The sequence below is a fragment of the Enhydra lutris genome, unplaced genomic scaffold, assembly GCF_002288905.1.
Source record: "Enhydra lutris kenyoni isolate GAN:26980312 unplaced genomic scaffold, ASM228890v2 scaffoldscaffold5, whole genome shotgun sequence".
In the NCBI taxonomy this organism is placed as follows: domain Eukaryota; kingdom Metazoa; phylum Chordata; class Mammalia; order Carnivora; family Mustelidae; genus Enhydra; species Enhydra lutris.
Window position 1 is genome coordinate 11,628,706 of NW_019154089.1, and position 13,030 is coordinate 11,641,735.

Below are 13,030 nucleotides of genomic sequence, written 5' to 3' on the forward strand. Positions count from 1 at the left end.
AAGCAGATGGAAGAACAAGAAAGGATATAACAGATCAGGAAGAGACTAAATCTATGAGCAAGCTGTGAAGCTACCTGATTTTATGCCTAAAAAAAAAAATCACCAAAATGCCTACAAGTTAGAGTGGTAGGTGCCTCCGGAAGAGGAAGGGGCCATGTATTAAAGAGACCAAAGTCAGAAGCAGTGGTTTCAACTCGGCAGAAGAAACCACTAGACAGAACCAAATCATTTCCATCTCTATGATGAACAAGTATCTCTGTCCTCCCCCAATTCTGTTAGGCTAGGTCTTATTTGCCATAAAGGGCCTCAAAATCACAACAAGGTATCACTTCCTAATACTCAGAATGGCTAGTACCAAAAAGACAAAAAGTAAGCGAGGATGTAGAGCAAAGGCAGCCCTCATGCACTGGTGTTTGGGGAATGAAAATTGGTGCAGTCACTACCAAAAACAGTTTGGAGGTTCCTTAAAACACTGAACAGAGAGTACCAGAGGATCCTGTAATTTTACTATCGTGTATGTTGGTGATGAAAATGAAAACACTAATTGGGAAAGATAAATGTACCCATATGTTTATTGCAATGTTGTTTACAACAGTCAAGATACGGAAGAAACCTAAGTACCCAGTGGTAGATAAATGAAAGAAAAATATGTGGTATATATACACACAATGGAATATTACTTGTTCATAATAAATAATAAAATCTTGCCATTTGTAACAACATGAATGAACCTAGAGGGTATTATACTAAGGAAGATAAGCCAGACTGAGAAAGACAAATACCGTATGATTTCACTTACATGTGGAGTCTAAAAAAATAAGAGAAAATAAACAGCAACAAAGGGAGAAAGAGACTCATAGAAAACAAACTAATACAACAACAATAATAACAACAAAGAGAGAAACAGACTCATAAATATAAACTGCTGGTCACCAAAGGGAAGGGGATTGGGGAGATGAGCAAAATGGGTGAAGGGATTAAGAGGTACAAACTTCCAGTTATAACGTTAAGTCTTGGAGATGAAAAGTACAGCACCGGGAAGAGCTGATAATACTAAAATACATGTATCATGGTGAGCACCTTCATCATGTACATGATGGTTAAATCACTATGTAGTATGCTTTAAGCTGATTTAGATTTTTAAAATCTTTTAAAAACCTTTTTATTATTATTTTTTTAAGTAAGTTCTATGCCCAATGAGGGGCTTGAACTCATGACCTTGAGATCATGCTCTATTCATTGAGCCAGCCAGGTGACTCTAAAACTAATTCAGTATTATACATCAACTATACTTCAATAAAAAGCATTTTTTTTTTTAATTAAAAGAAAAAAAAGAAGTCTGCTGGTCTGTGAGATACCAACAACAACCAAAGGCAAAAGCAGCTACTTTCATCAGGGGAGGAGTGAGAACACATTTACACACTGAATCTGGAGATCTCCCAACCTCCTTTCCAACCTAAGAACTCTGGTAGCCAGCACTTTTATCAACAAGCAGAATATTAGAATATTCTTTCGGGGCAATCTAAAAAAAAAAAAAAAAAAAGTCTTCAAGATGACTTAAATTTCTCAAAGAACCAGTAAAACCACATTAATTTACAGTAAGGGTTTTACTGACAAGCCCCACCTACCAATGCAGTTTCCCTGGCCATGGACCACAATTACTTCAGACCAAGCTAAATCTAAGAACCCAAATTACAGAAACAGGAAACAGTGAATAAAACACTTCAAAGAAACAGAAACTACGAAGCTCAGAAAACATCTTTCACGAAGTTTGGTGAAGGGTGTGATGTTCATGTATATAAAGTTAGGAAAAGAAAAGAATGGCTCCAGAGGAAACAAGAAAGGTGTACAGACAAGAAAAAACAATCATAATTTACTACATGGATCAGCTGGGAATCATTTTAAAAAGTTATAAAAATATAAATATGAAGTACGACCTAATAAAAATAATGACACAAAAGTATACTGTGTGGATGGGATAAAGGGAAGAGCACATGTGTGTGCCACCACATGTGGATGAAGGGCATGGACAGATAAGGCCTAAAACATCAAAAATACAGTAAAACAATCATGATGTCTGAGAATATCAAGTAATTACTAAATGAATCAGCGAAGAGTTGAAAGTAGTTGCCTGTGGTAGGTCACAAGGAGGGACACAAGCAGTTGGGCAACAACAGATTTTCATGACAAACCCAAGTTTCTTCTCTCTCAACTATGTTTATGTGTAATTCTGATAAAGATTTAAGAAGTTATTTTGGAATAAAATATCTCTTTTCAATGTTCCCATTCCTATAATGAAGCAAAGCAAAAGGTTTTTATTGATGGCAAATTAACTTTGATTCTACTTAGTAGTTATAGCGTACTTACAGAACTTCGATGGCTGCAGAGGGGAGAAACAATTCACTTTGTGAGCACTGACACTTAAAAGCCTTCAAATGGGAGACTTCTAACACTTTCACTCTCAGAACATTTTTGTAAGTTAGATAATTCACCTCTTTGTCAACTTTTTGTAACTAAAAAATCTCATCCTTGTTTTTGAATAAAATGCCCAACCAAAGTCCAGCCAAAACAAAAAACAATAATCTATGCTTTCAGGAAACTTCTCATGAAATAACAGCATACAAAAATGTTACTGAATGTTAAGTAAAGAACGGACTGCCATATACGACCAATGATTCTATGTTACCTTACTGCTCACCTGAAGTTTTTCACATGGTCTTCCACTCCCGAAAGACGAATCGAATGTTGCAGTGCATTTAGGTAAGTCAGAGCTTGTGTAGAGGATCCCCAGTTCACATCTGTGGGAAGACAGTGTTCATGTAGCAACATACCAATATTAACCAACAATCAAGAACCTATCTGAGACACAGAGAAGTAAACAGTGCTTTCATATAAAAAAATCAATTGCTAAAATAAACCACTGTACTCTGAACTATAGCATGACACTATGCTAATCTGAACTGTAATTGCTTTTAAAGTAAAATGTAGAAAAAACTAAGGTGACAAGGCTGCACACATGCCGGGCATGCAACTCAAGAAAGTACCACAGGTAGTTTTTAAATTATTACAAATATAGCCAGACATCTAACAAGAAAGAGGCAGATCTCTGAAAGATTTCAAAACTCTGAAAGGACCATTTATAGTACATAACAGTATAAGTTATTTGTACAGGCAAATTTCATTCTGTATTGAATAAACAGCCTGGCCACCAAATATGATTTTAGACATCTGTTATTTTAGAGAAATAATTGTTTTTAAGATGGTTAAAACATTACCTTCTTTGTCCATTTCATTTCTAAGGCCAGCACTCTTATCTAAAACCTCCTATCTGGATTACAAAATGCTTCCTCACAATTTCACATGGCAACACGTGAACTCTTCTTTTGGGGCCCAAATTTGTCAAACCTTTTTTACTGGTTCTTCCCTCAGAGTTAGATGTCACCGTACTACACTGGATCAATCCCAACATACCCAAGTGTCATCGTCTTATGTGGAGATAGGCCCGATAGTTATCACTGTGACACCTTCTGGGTAATCTTTAACTATTTCCCAGTTAAAAATGCCTTTGTCAGGATGCCTGGGTGGCTCAGTGGGTTTAAGCCGCTGCCTTTGGCTCAGGTCGTGATCCCGGGGTCCTGGGATGGAGTCCCCTATCAGGCTCCTTGCTAGGTGGGGAGCCTGCCTCTCTCTCTACCTCTGCCTGCCTCTCTGCCTGCTTGTGCGCTCTCTCTTTCTGACAAACAAATAAATAAATAAAATCTTTAAAACAAAACAAAAACAAAAAACCCCACCTTTGTCAAATCTTCTTTCTAATATACTGTAAATTCCATGGTACTTACTATACAGCAGGTACTAAGACTACAGTAGTAACACATACATTTATTAGACTAACAGTTACTACAGGAGCTATTTCACTAAGTCTAACCCTTCAAAAAAATTTTTTTAAGTATATTGAGGGCCACCAGCATGTTAGTAATACAAATTTGTCATTTTTCTGTAAGTAGGATTAGTTAAGTCTAATTTACAGGTAAGTAGGCATTCCAGAGAATAAAGCCTTGTGGCAATTATTTCCCTAAAATGATATGTATTTGGAAATGAAGCATTTTAGGTTTTATAAAGCACCTTTCAAGTGCACAAAAGATGATGCTTAGATATAAAGTAACAAAGAACTTCTAGATGTTTTCTAGCTTGAAATAATAAATGTGAAAAACTACTGACCTGGTTTTTTGTAGGTAACATAAATATACAGCCCAAGGACTATTACATATGTTAGCAATGCAGCCCACCAGTTAATAACGAACATCACTATGCAGCAAAGAATCGCTCCAAGAAGTGATATCCACATGTTGTAGTATTTGAATGCAGGACGCCACCCTAACAATCACAAATAAAACAGATACATCAAAGTCACTCAGATACCTTATCTGCTTTAGACAGTGGTACATATGTATGCACAAAATAACTTTCTTTGTGGTCACTTTAAATAGTAAGTATAAGGATAATGTGTAACAGTAAAGCCATAGGGCATTACTGAGCCCAAGATCTGAAGGCCAAGAAGAGAGCCCATCTGTTTATTTCTGTTTTATTCTATATTACTAGTTTCTGTATTCAATAAATTCTTCATCAAAAAAAAAAAGTTTAAATCAAACTATCTTAATGAATGGTTAAAAACTACAAAAGACCGAAAGAAGAAGTTTTCAAATCTAGCCCTTAATAGTGTAGTTTTATGTTCTGGATTTTAGCAGAAGACATATCTGTATTCTAATGAATATACAGGAGAGTTCAAACAGAATGTTCTTGAAAATTGTTAGAAGTTGACCTACCTGCTAGAAAAATTAACAGTTAAGTATAGAAACTTACCTTTGGTTAAGTATTTAAGAATTAAGTTCTCTCTAAAAAAAATGCTGAAGACCATGTTTTAAAATTTTTATTTCATAGCCAAAAAATATTTTTAAATCATAATTTAATATATTTCATATTCTTTTTTTAAATTAAGTTTCACACAAAGTTATGAGAAAGAATCCAGGAAAATTCTGGGGACCTTTTACCTAATTTCTCTCAATGATAATATCTTGCAAAAGGATACTGTAATATCACAACCAGGATACTCATATTAATAGAGCCAAGATAAAGAAGAGGCCAGAACAAGCATCCCTTGTGCTGCTTTTTACAGCCACACATACACTTCTAAAATTTATATTCTTAAAGTTCTGAGAAGTTTTTAGGCCCTTAGAAGGAAAAGTGCTTTTTGTTCCTTCAATTCTTTCCCTGGTATCCAACTATTGTTATGGTTTATAACAAAAAGCCATCAATAAAAGTATAAGAGGCACTTTTTCAGTTGCAAGTGACCCTTTATAATAGAACTCCATAGAACTTATTGTGTTGAAAATATTTTTCTGGGCAGGTTAGCTATACCATTATAATGTTCTCAGAACCTAAACAGAAAGCAGCTAAATAAACAAAAACAGGGAAAGAAAAGCACAATAATTCTTTCAAAGTGTTAGAATTTGAGATTAATGTTCATACATGCTTCGAAGACAAGAAACAGTACATTACTGGGAAACTTCATGATAAAGAGATCTTTGAAAACTCACTAAATTTGACTCAACTGTGAAGGCTGACTGAGCATTAACGGGCTAAACACTCACAATACCATCTTTTAAAATGCGTTAAAGTCGGGGTGCCTGGGTGGCTCACAGGGTTGAGCCTCTGCCTTGGGCTCAGGTCATGATCTCAGGGTCCTGGGATCCAGACCTGCATCCAGCTCTCTGCTCAGCAGGAAGCCTGCTTCCCCCTCTCTCCCTGCCTGCCTCTCTGCCTACTTGTGATCTCTCTCTGTCAAATAAATAAATAAAATCTATTTTTAAAATGCATTAAAGTCTTATTTTCTCTAAAATCAAAGACATTGGTGCATTTAAAAAATTTTTTAAAAAACGTAAAATCACCTGGAGATTTTGCAAGTGACGCATGGAACACCGAAAAATTGATCAATGCATATGATGCAAGGAAGAAGTTAGAAATAATTGGAGCAATAACATTCAGCTCAGCTGCAAAAGAAACATGAGGTATATTTATTGACACACCAGATACTTTTTGACTTTTTAAAAAATGAAATTATTTTAAACCTTTAGATGACAGCCTAAGGAATAGTCCCATATCCAGCATTCAGACTTAATGAATACTTATATTTTGTCATATATAGTTTGTATACTTTACTTTTCAAGAATCTAACCTGGGTCCACAGTTGAAACCCTTTATACCCCATTCTTCCAAAGTTGGTATATTTTTTTCCAATGGTACTACACGGTTTTACTAAATATATATATAGTTCACAAGCATTAGGCAGCCCTGTTTTGGATATTTTAAAAGTCAGACAAATAATATCACACTATATTTATTATTCTACAACTTGACTTGATGCATTTGTTATATTGGAGATTCACTCATACTGATATATGAAAATCAATTTTATTCATTTTTTTTACTCCTGAATATTATTCTGCAGTTTCATTCTTCTGCTAGTAGGTATTCAGGTTGCTTCCATTTTTCACTATTACAATTAATGGCACTAGAAACATCCTTGCATAGGGCTCCTTGGGTATATATTCAAGTTAGGGTAAATACTCCTAAAGAGAATTGTTGGATTGTGAGAAACTTAACTCAACATGCTGATTTGTTCTCCCAGAGTAACCTTACCCAAACAGATACCTAGCAACATTACATGAGAGTTAGTTTCCACACATGGTGGTATCATCAGACATTTAATAAAAGCCCACTGTCATCTTTACCAATTAAGACTCATTTAGTTCACCTGCGATCAGGGGCAAAAGTGCCCAAAACTAGCTTACTAAAGGCTACACCTTCAGGAGGGGGACCTGAAATCTTTTCCCTTATGCTATTATCTCATTTATTTCAGGGACAAGAACCCAGGAGTTCCCTCTCATGAGGCTTTAATAACAGCAATAATTTGAGCAAATATTTACTGAGCACTATTATTTGCAGGATTTTCTATATGCTCTTTAAATTGATCACAAAGAAACTAACTTCATTTAGTAAGCAAAGTAAGGTTTTGTTTATAATAATTCAATGTTCAGAGCTAATACTGTAACTACCTCAAAATCTCTATTAGCACGCCATTTATATGACTAACCAATTAAGATGAATCCAAGGGCAATTAAGAACGTTAAGATGTAGCCACGAAGAGGTTCATTATTTTTCCCGTAACCTTTAGCAAACATCTGGAAAGCTGGGTAGATGTTGTCCTTACAAAGGGCCTAGGGAAGAAATGTCAATATTAGAAGGAAACGGAATGCAATTAGCTGTACATATTTCTTACAGTTTTGATAGGTTACTCAGGAATAGAACACAAGTTTCTAATTCTTGGTCCTCTTTCCTCCCCTTGTATGACACTGCTTTACCTACAATCTGTAAAGGAGACCATGTATTTCAAGCATCAAACGGTGGCTGGTTCAGAACACCACTGAAGTTTTTATCTGCCTAACCCCACCCTCACACTGAAATTCTTCCATGAAAAAAAAAAAAAAATCAGAGAAGCAGGTATATAAATTTAAAAAATCTGAAAACTTAGTGTGACATAAGTATGACCTACATTAAGAAAAGTCTGAATCCTAGGTTTAAAGCAGATAAAAATCCCAATTATAAACTTAACCACTTTTCTTAAAACTTTACTAACAACTGTTTAAAGAAATATATTCTACATTTACTGTACTGACTGGCTACAACTTTAATATTAAGAACAAGGCTGCAGAATCAATGTTTCTTTTTTGGACTTAGTAAAAAAAAGTATTTCCTGTTCAGTATCAGCTATTTATATGATATTGATTAAAGGGAGATAATGTCTACCTTATGCAACTTTCTACCCTAAGTAGTTAACAGAACATGTGGCATACAGTAGGCATTCAAATATCTGTAAAGTAAAACATAAAGGCTGACATACTGCTAAGAGGGACAAGATCCTTTAATTCTTCTGATTTATGCTTGGAATGCATTCATTAATCTTGGTAAGACAACAGAAAAAATTAGCAAAGAGAGTATGTCAAAAAAACCAAAAACCCATCACTACTTCCAGAAAGACAACTCAAGGATTACATCCTGACAGTAGGTAAATGCACTAAAGTTTATATAGATAGAAACATTCACATTCAAACACACAAAGTTAAACATCTGGCTTGAGATATGTGTATAAGTCATATACACATATGAGGTTGTAGAGGTAAACAAAGGATTTGAAAAAATAATCCCAAATTGAAATGTGCTATCAAAAATTACCCTTCAATAACATCTGTAATATGAAAATACCTACCTGAAATATTTTGGGAGCACTCACAAGGGATGCTAATGCAGAAGAAAGAGTGGCTGAAAAGATACCAGCAGAAATTAATGGTGCAAATCCTGACACCATGCTCATTACCTTAAAAAAGGGACAAAAATGAAAAATTAAGTCTTGCAAACCACTAAAAAAAAAAAGTACTATACATATTTATTATGCTAATGAAGGAGACTGATATCAGGGAAATATGGTAACAATGAACAAGAATAATAGTTACATGCAGTATAAATTTCTGAAACAGAAATTTTCTGAGCCCTTACCTTCAATCTTTTTATTTGGTAAAATTTCAAAGACATACAATGGTAGAGAAAATACATAATGAACAAATCCTCATGTCATTGTGAATCAAACCCCAGATATCACTTAATGCATAAATGTTTCAGTGCATACCTCTAATGGGTAAAGTAAGCACATTAAAAAACCTTAACTGCAAAGCTGCTGTCACAGTTTGAAAAGTAAGTAATTCTTTAATATCACCAAATAGCCTATCAGCATTCCAATTCCCCCAACCTGTCCATCTTTTCTTGCCTTTTTAAATAGTTTGTTTCAATCAGGATTCACAAAGGGACTACACATTAAATTTGGTTGATATGTCTCTTAAGTCTTTTTCAATCCACGAGTTCACTGTTTGTTTCCTTTACATTTTATTATTTTTGGGTCACTGTCCTGTAGAAGCCTCACACTCTGGATTTTGCTGACTGCACCTCCAACTTGTGTTATTTAACCTGCTGGTCTCACCTCTGTATTTCTAGTCAACTGATAGACTAGATAGAACTAGTCGACTGATAGGTCATCAGACTGAAGCCAAGTCTTCTGACAGGAATATTTCAAGATGGTACAATACACTTCTGTCAGGTAGTTCTTTCTGTTTGTGGTTTTGTTTTCGTTAAGGTAATAGACCTGTACTGTGGCTATGTTTTTTCTTTTTAAAAAGAGACCTTAAGGGCACCAGGGTGGCTCAGTTGGTTAAGCAACTGCCTTCGGCTCAGGTCATGATCCTGGAGTCCCGTGATGGAGTCCCACACAGGACTCCCAGCTCTGCAGGGAGTCTGTTCTCCTTCTGACCTTCTCCCCTCTCATGCTCTCTCACATTCTTTCTCAAATATATAAATAAAAATTTTTTAAAAAGAGACCTTAAATACTGGACCTAAATGTTGAAATATTTCTACCTGAAAGGATCTAAATCTATGATTGGTCTTCACATAATCTGGGAAGTAGGAAGTTATAAATAAAACAAAGTCAGCCAAGCACTGGTGACTGGTAAAGCTGGACAATGTATGCTAGCTAGGTACATTACACTGCTTTTCGATCTTCGTACATGTTCAAACATTTCCCTACTGAAGTTTAAAAAAAAAAAAAATGGATTGACCACTTAGATCATGACACGACAATCAGATAAATCCAAACTCAGGGGCAAAATGCAAAGTAACCTGCCTAAACTCTTTAAAATATCAGTGTCCTGGAAGATTACAACAGGCAGGCTGGTAAGTCCCAGATTAAAGGATTTTAAAATAATAACTAAATGCCATGCATGACCTAGATTGTATCTTGGATATAAGAAAAATAACTGAAAAAGACATTACTGAAACAAGTGGAGGAAATGAAGGTGGAATATATTTCGGTAACAGTATTTTATCAACATTAAATTGCTTAAGTGGGATAACTATACCACACTCATATAGAGTACTTCAAATACTCTGATAGGCATTTTATGATATGTATAATTTATTCTTATATGTTTGAGGAGAAAAAGAATATACATATATACAAAGATAAAGCAATGGGGTAAAATAGAAACTAGTAATTTTAAGTGAAGGGGTAGGTATACAGGTATTCACTGCACTGTCCCTTCACATTTTTGAAAACTGTGAAAAAATAAAATTGAGGTGGAAAATACATCTGGTAGATTCAGGTACTGCCATCTTGACCCATCCATTAAAATTTCACCAGCAGTGAAACAGTGACCATCACCTAAATTCATTATTACTTCCTTAGGAGATACTTACTTGTGTGTGTGTGTGTGTATTTTTCCCTTTGGTAAAGTAAATTTGCGTTTATTATAAAGGAAATTTCTATCTGTAGAGAAGTTTCCCTCTTTTTTTTAAATTTAATATCTTAATTTAATTTTATATTTTTCAGTGTTCCAAGATTCATTGCTTATGCACCACACCGAGTACTTCATGCAGTCCGTGCCCTCCTTAATACCCATCACCGAGAGTACTTATTTGAGAGAGAGAGTGTGCGTGCCCAAGTGGGGGTACGGGGAGAGGGAGAGAGAATCTTAAACAGCTTCCATGCCCACCTTGGAGCCCTACACAGGCCTCCATCTCACAACCCCCAAATCATGACCTGAGCCAAAATCAAGAGCTGGAAACTTAACTAAATAAGCTACCCAGGCATCCCTACTTTTCATTTATATTGACCGAGACCATGTGCCAACTGACACCAAGGAGATAAGGAAATATGGTGTTAAGGTATTAGTGACTATTTTACACTTGACTATAATTTTATATTTTAAGCCAGATGTAAAGTTAACTACAGGCACAATCCCTGGCCATAATGCATCAGTGTGGTTATAAGTGTATATAATTCCACCTTGTTAAATATCCGCCCATGTATCTTTCAAAAGACTCAATGTTAAAAATGAAAACTACATTAAAGTGTTTTAATGAACATTAGTATTGTCCTCTCTAAGCATTTCAAGGAGAAAAAAAATCCTGAAAAGATCATTTTCTATTCAGCTCTTTAGTAACAACTTGGTTAGCTATATGCCATGTGTTTTTCACAATCACTGTATTTCACAGCTATTAATACTAGATCAGCATTGCCAATCCTGTCTTTAGGGAAGAGATTATAAAGGACACATAAGATGGACCAAGATCAAAAGGAGCAGACTTGATTTCTGTTATATATACTTATCAAACACATAATGACCTCAAAGATGAGTGCAAAGACAGGAGATAAATGAAGAGAGAAAGTAAGGAACAGAGAATATGATAAATTGCTGGATTAAGGCAAAACAGACACCACAAGCATTATATGTATCTGTAACATTTAATCTGTCATGTTTTGAGTAAAAATTCCATTTTTCTTCTTCCATTACATCATCTCTTCTTCCATGAATGGAGGTAAATAATGCTCTACGCTTATCATCTCTAAACACTATGCTTCTAAAATCTGCCAAGTTTCCTGTTTTCTAATTATTTATTTACCTAATAACCTCTGCATTTTCCACCATTTAATGTTAAAATATGAGTAGTAAAGATAATGATAATGAATGTAAATAATGGTAATACCAGTGTTGTTCAGAATACAAAGATAACAGAAACACAGGTCTCTCTAATAAGGGGGGGTAAAAGACAGAAGTCCAATAAAAGGTAGAAAAGTGGCAAGTAAAATGAATGGTAAGATTCTGCATGGCATGTCTGTGTGGGGGTATGTGTGTGTGTGGATGACTTGTGATTTAGAAAATCTTCATGAAAATGGGTCTCCTTGAAAGCAGGAAGATTTGGACAAATGTAAAGAAAAAAGCAGGTGCATTTCCAGCAGAGTGAAGCACCGAAACAAAACAAAACAAAACAAAACAACCCTAAGAGAGTGAGTTAAACACATATGCATGTGTATGTTCACAAACATGTAACCCCTCAAGTTCAGTATGGATAGAAGGCAGGGCGATGTAAGTCTGGGTATGAAGGGTTTTGACTGATAGAGCAAAGAAGCTCACACTTTATTGAGCAATAAAGCTTAATAGTCAGGTTTCAGATGACATTAAAATATAGAACTATATTCAGAAACATGAAGATTATATATGAAAAATAAAAATTAAAAAAAAATTGAACATAACTTGAAAAGCATATTGTAAAATAAAAAAAAAAATTAAGAGAAGTAAGGCGATCCAAATCACTTTTCCTCCTGAAGTATGAAAAGTCAATTACATGCAAAACAGTGTGATCAAATGTGGCTTTGTATAGACTTCATGATTAGATTCCAACTTACAGCCTCCTCAGATACATCTATTCGCCATTCCTCATTCTTCAAATGACAAGCAATTTGCATTTTTACAGGATTTTTTTCCAAATTAGTTTTACTTTACAAAGCACTTAAAAATTATTTTAAAAATTTATTTAATTGTATTAGAAAAGCAGCTTTATGTAAACCAAACTCCTCTTTGGTTTCATGAGTCCATACCAGACTTGATAAAGACAACACACTTTTGTATTTTAAGGCAACAACACAGAAATCTGATTGGCATTTTTAGTCACTGGGCAGAGATCAACATTTGCGCTTTTCATACACAATATCAATGTCAGAACTGGCCTGAATCATTAGCTGGATATGAATACTTTCTTTCATTCCTACAACTATGCCTAGTCTTGTGACTAGAACAAACAAACTTCTCTTACATAATTGGGTTCAATATTTATAACCACTGAAAATGTAGTCAATTGCTTAAAACACAAAATAAAAAAATACTGCCATTAAAAATTTAAGTCACAAATTTATTACAAAATTTAAGTATTCTATATAAAATGTATATTGTTCTAAAATATAGTGAACTCTCAGTTACTCTGTTTATGTTTACACTAAACTGTAAAAACACTAGAATCAAAATTTTTAGTTTTCACTCTGAATCAGTATAATCTTCTCTGTAAAAACCTATAAATGTTACAAAAATTTCAT

At 34.7% G+C, this 13,030-nt stretch overlaps 1 protein-coding gene across 2 annotated transcripts in view; it reads right to left on the bottom strand.

The window, feature by feature from the left end:
* The window catches only part of LOC111140904 (solute carrier family 12 member 2), a 107,057-nt gene that overhangs the window by 32,706 nt on the left and 61,321 nt on the right, over nucleotides 1–13,030 (bottom strand). For both annotated transcript variants that reach the window (XM_022493158.1, XM_022493159.1), the window contains exons 11-15: nucleotides 8,324–8,431; nucleotides 7,151–7,274; nucleotides 5,946–6,047; nucleotides 4,219–4,374; nucleotides 2,699–2,798 (exon numbers count right to left, since the gene is read on the bottom strand). In XM_022493158.1, the coding sequence (XP_022348866.1) occupies nucleotides 2,699–2,798; nucleotides 4,219–4,374; nucleotides 5,946–6,047; nucleotides 7,151–7,274; nucleotides 8,324–8,431 (590 nt within the window). The remainder of the gene's footprint in view (nucleotides 1–2,698; nucleotides 2,799–4,218; nucleotides 4,375–5,945; nucleotides 6,048–7,150; nucleotides 7,275–8,323; nucleotides 8,432–13,030) is intronic.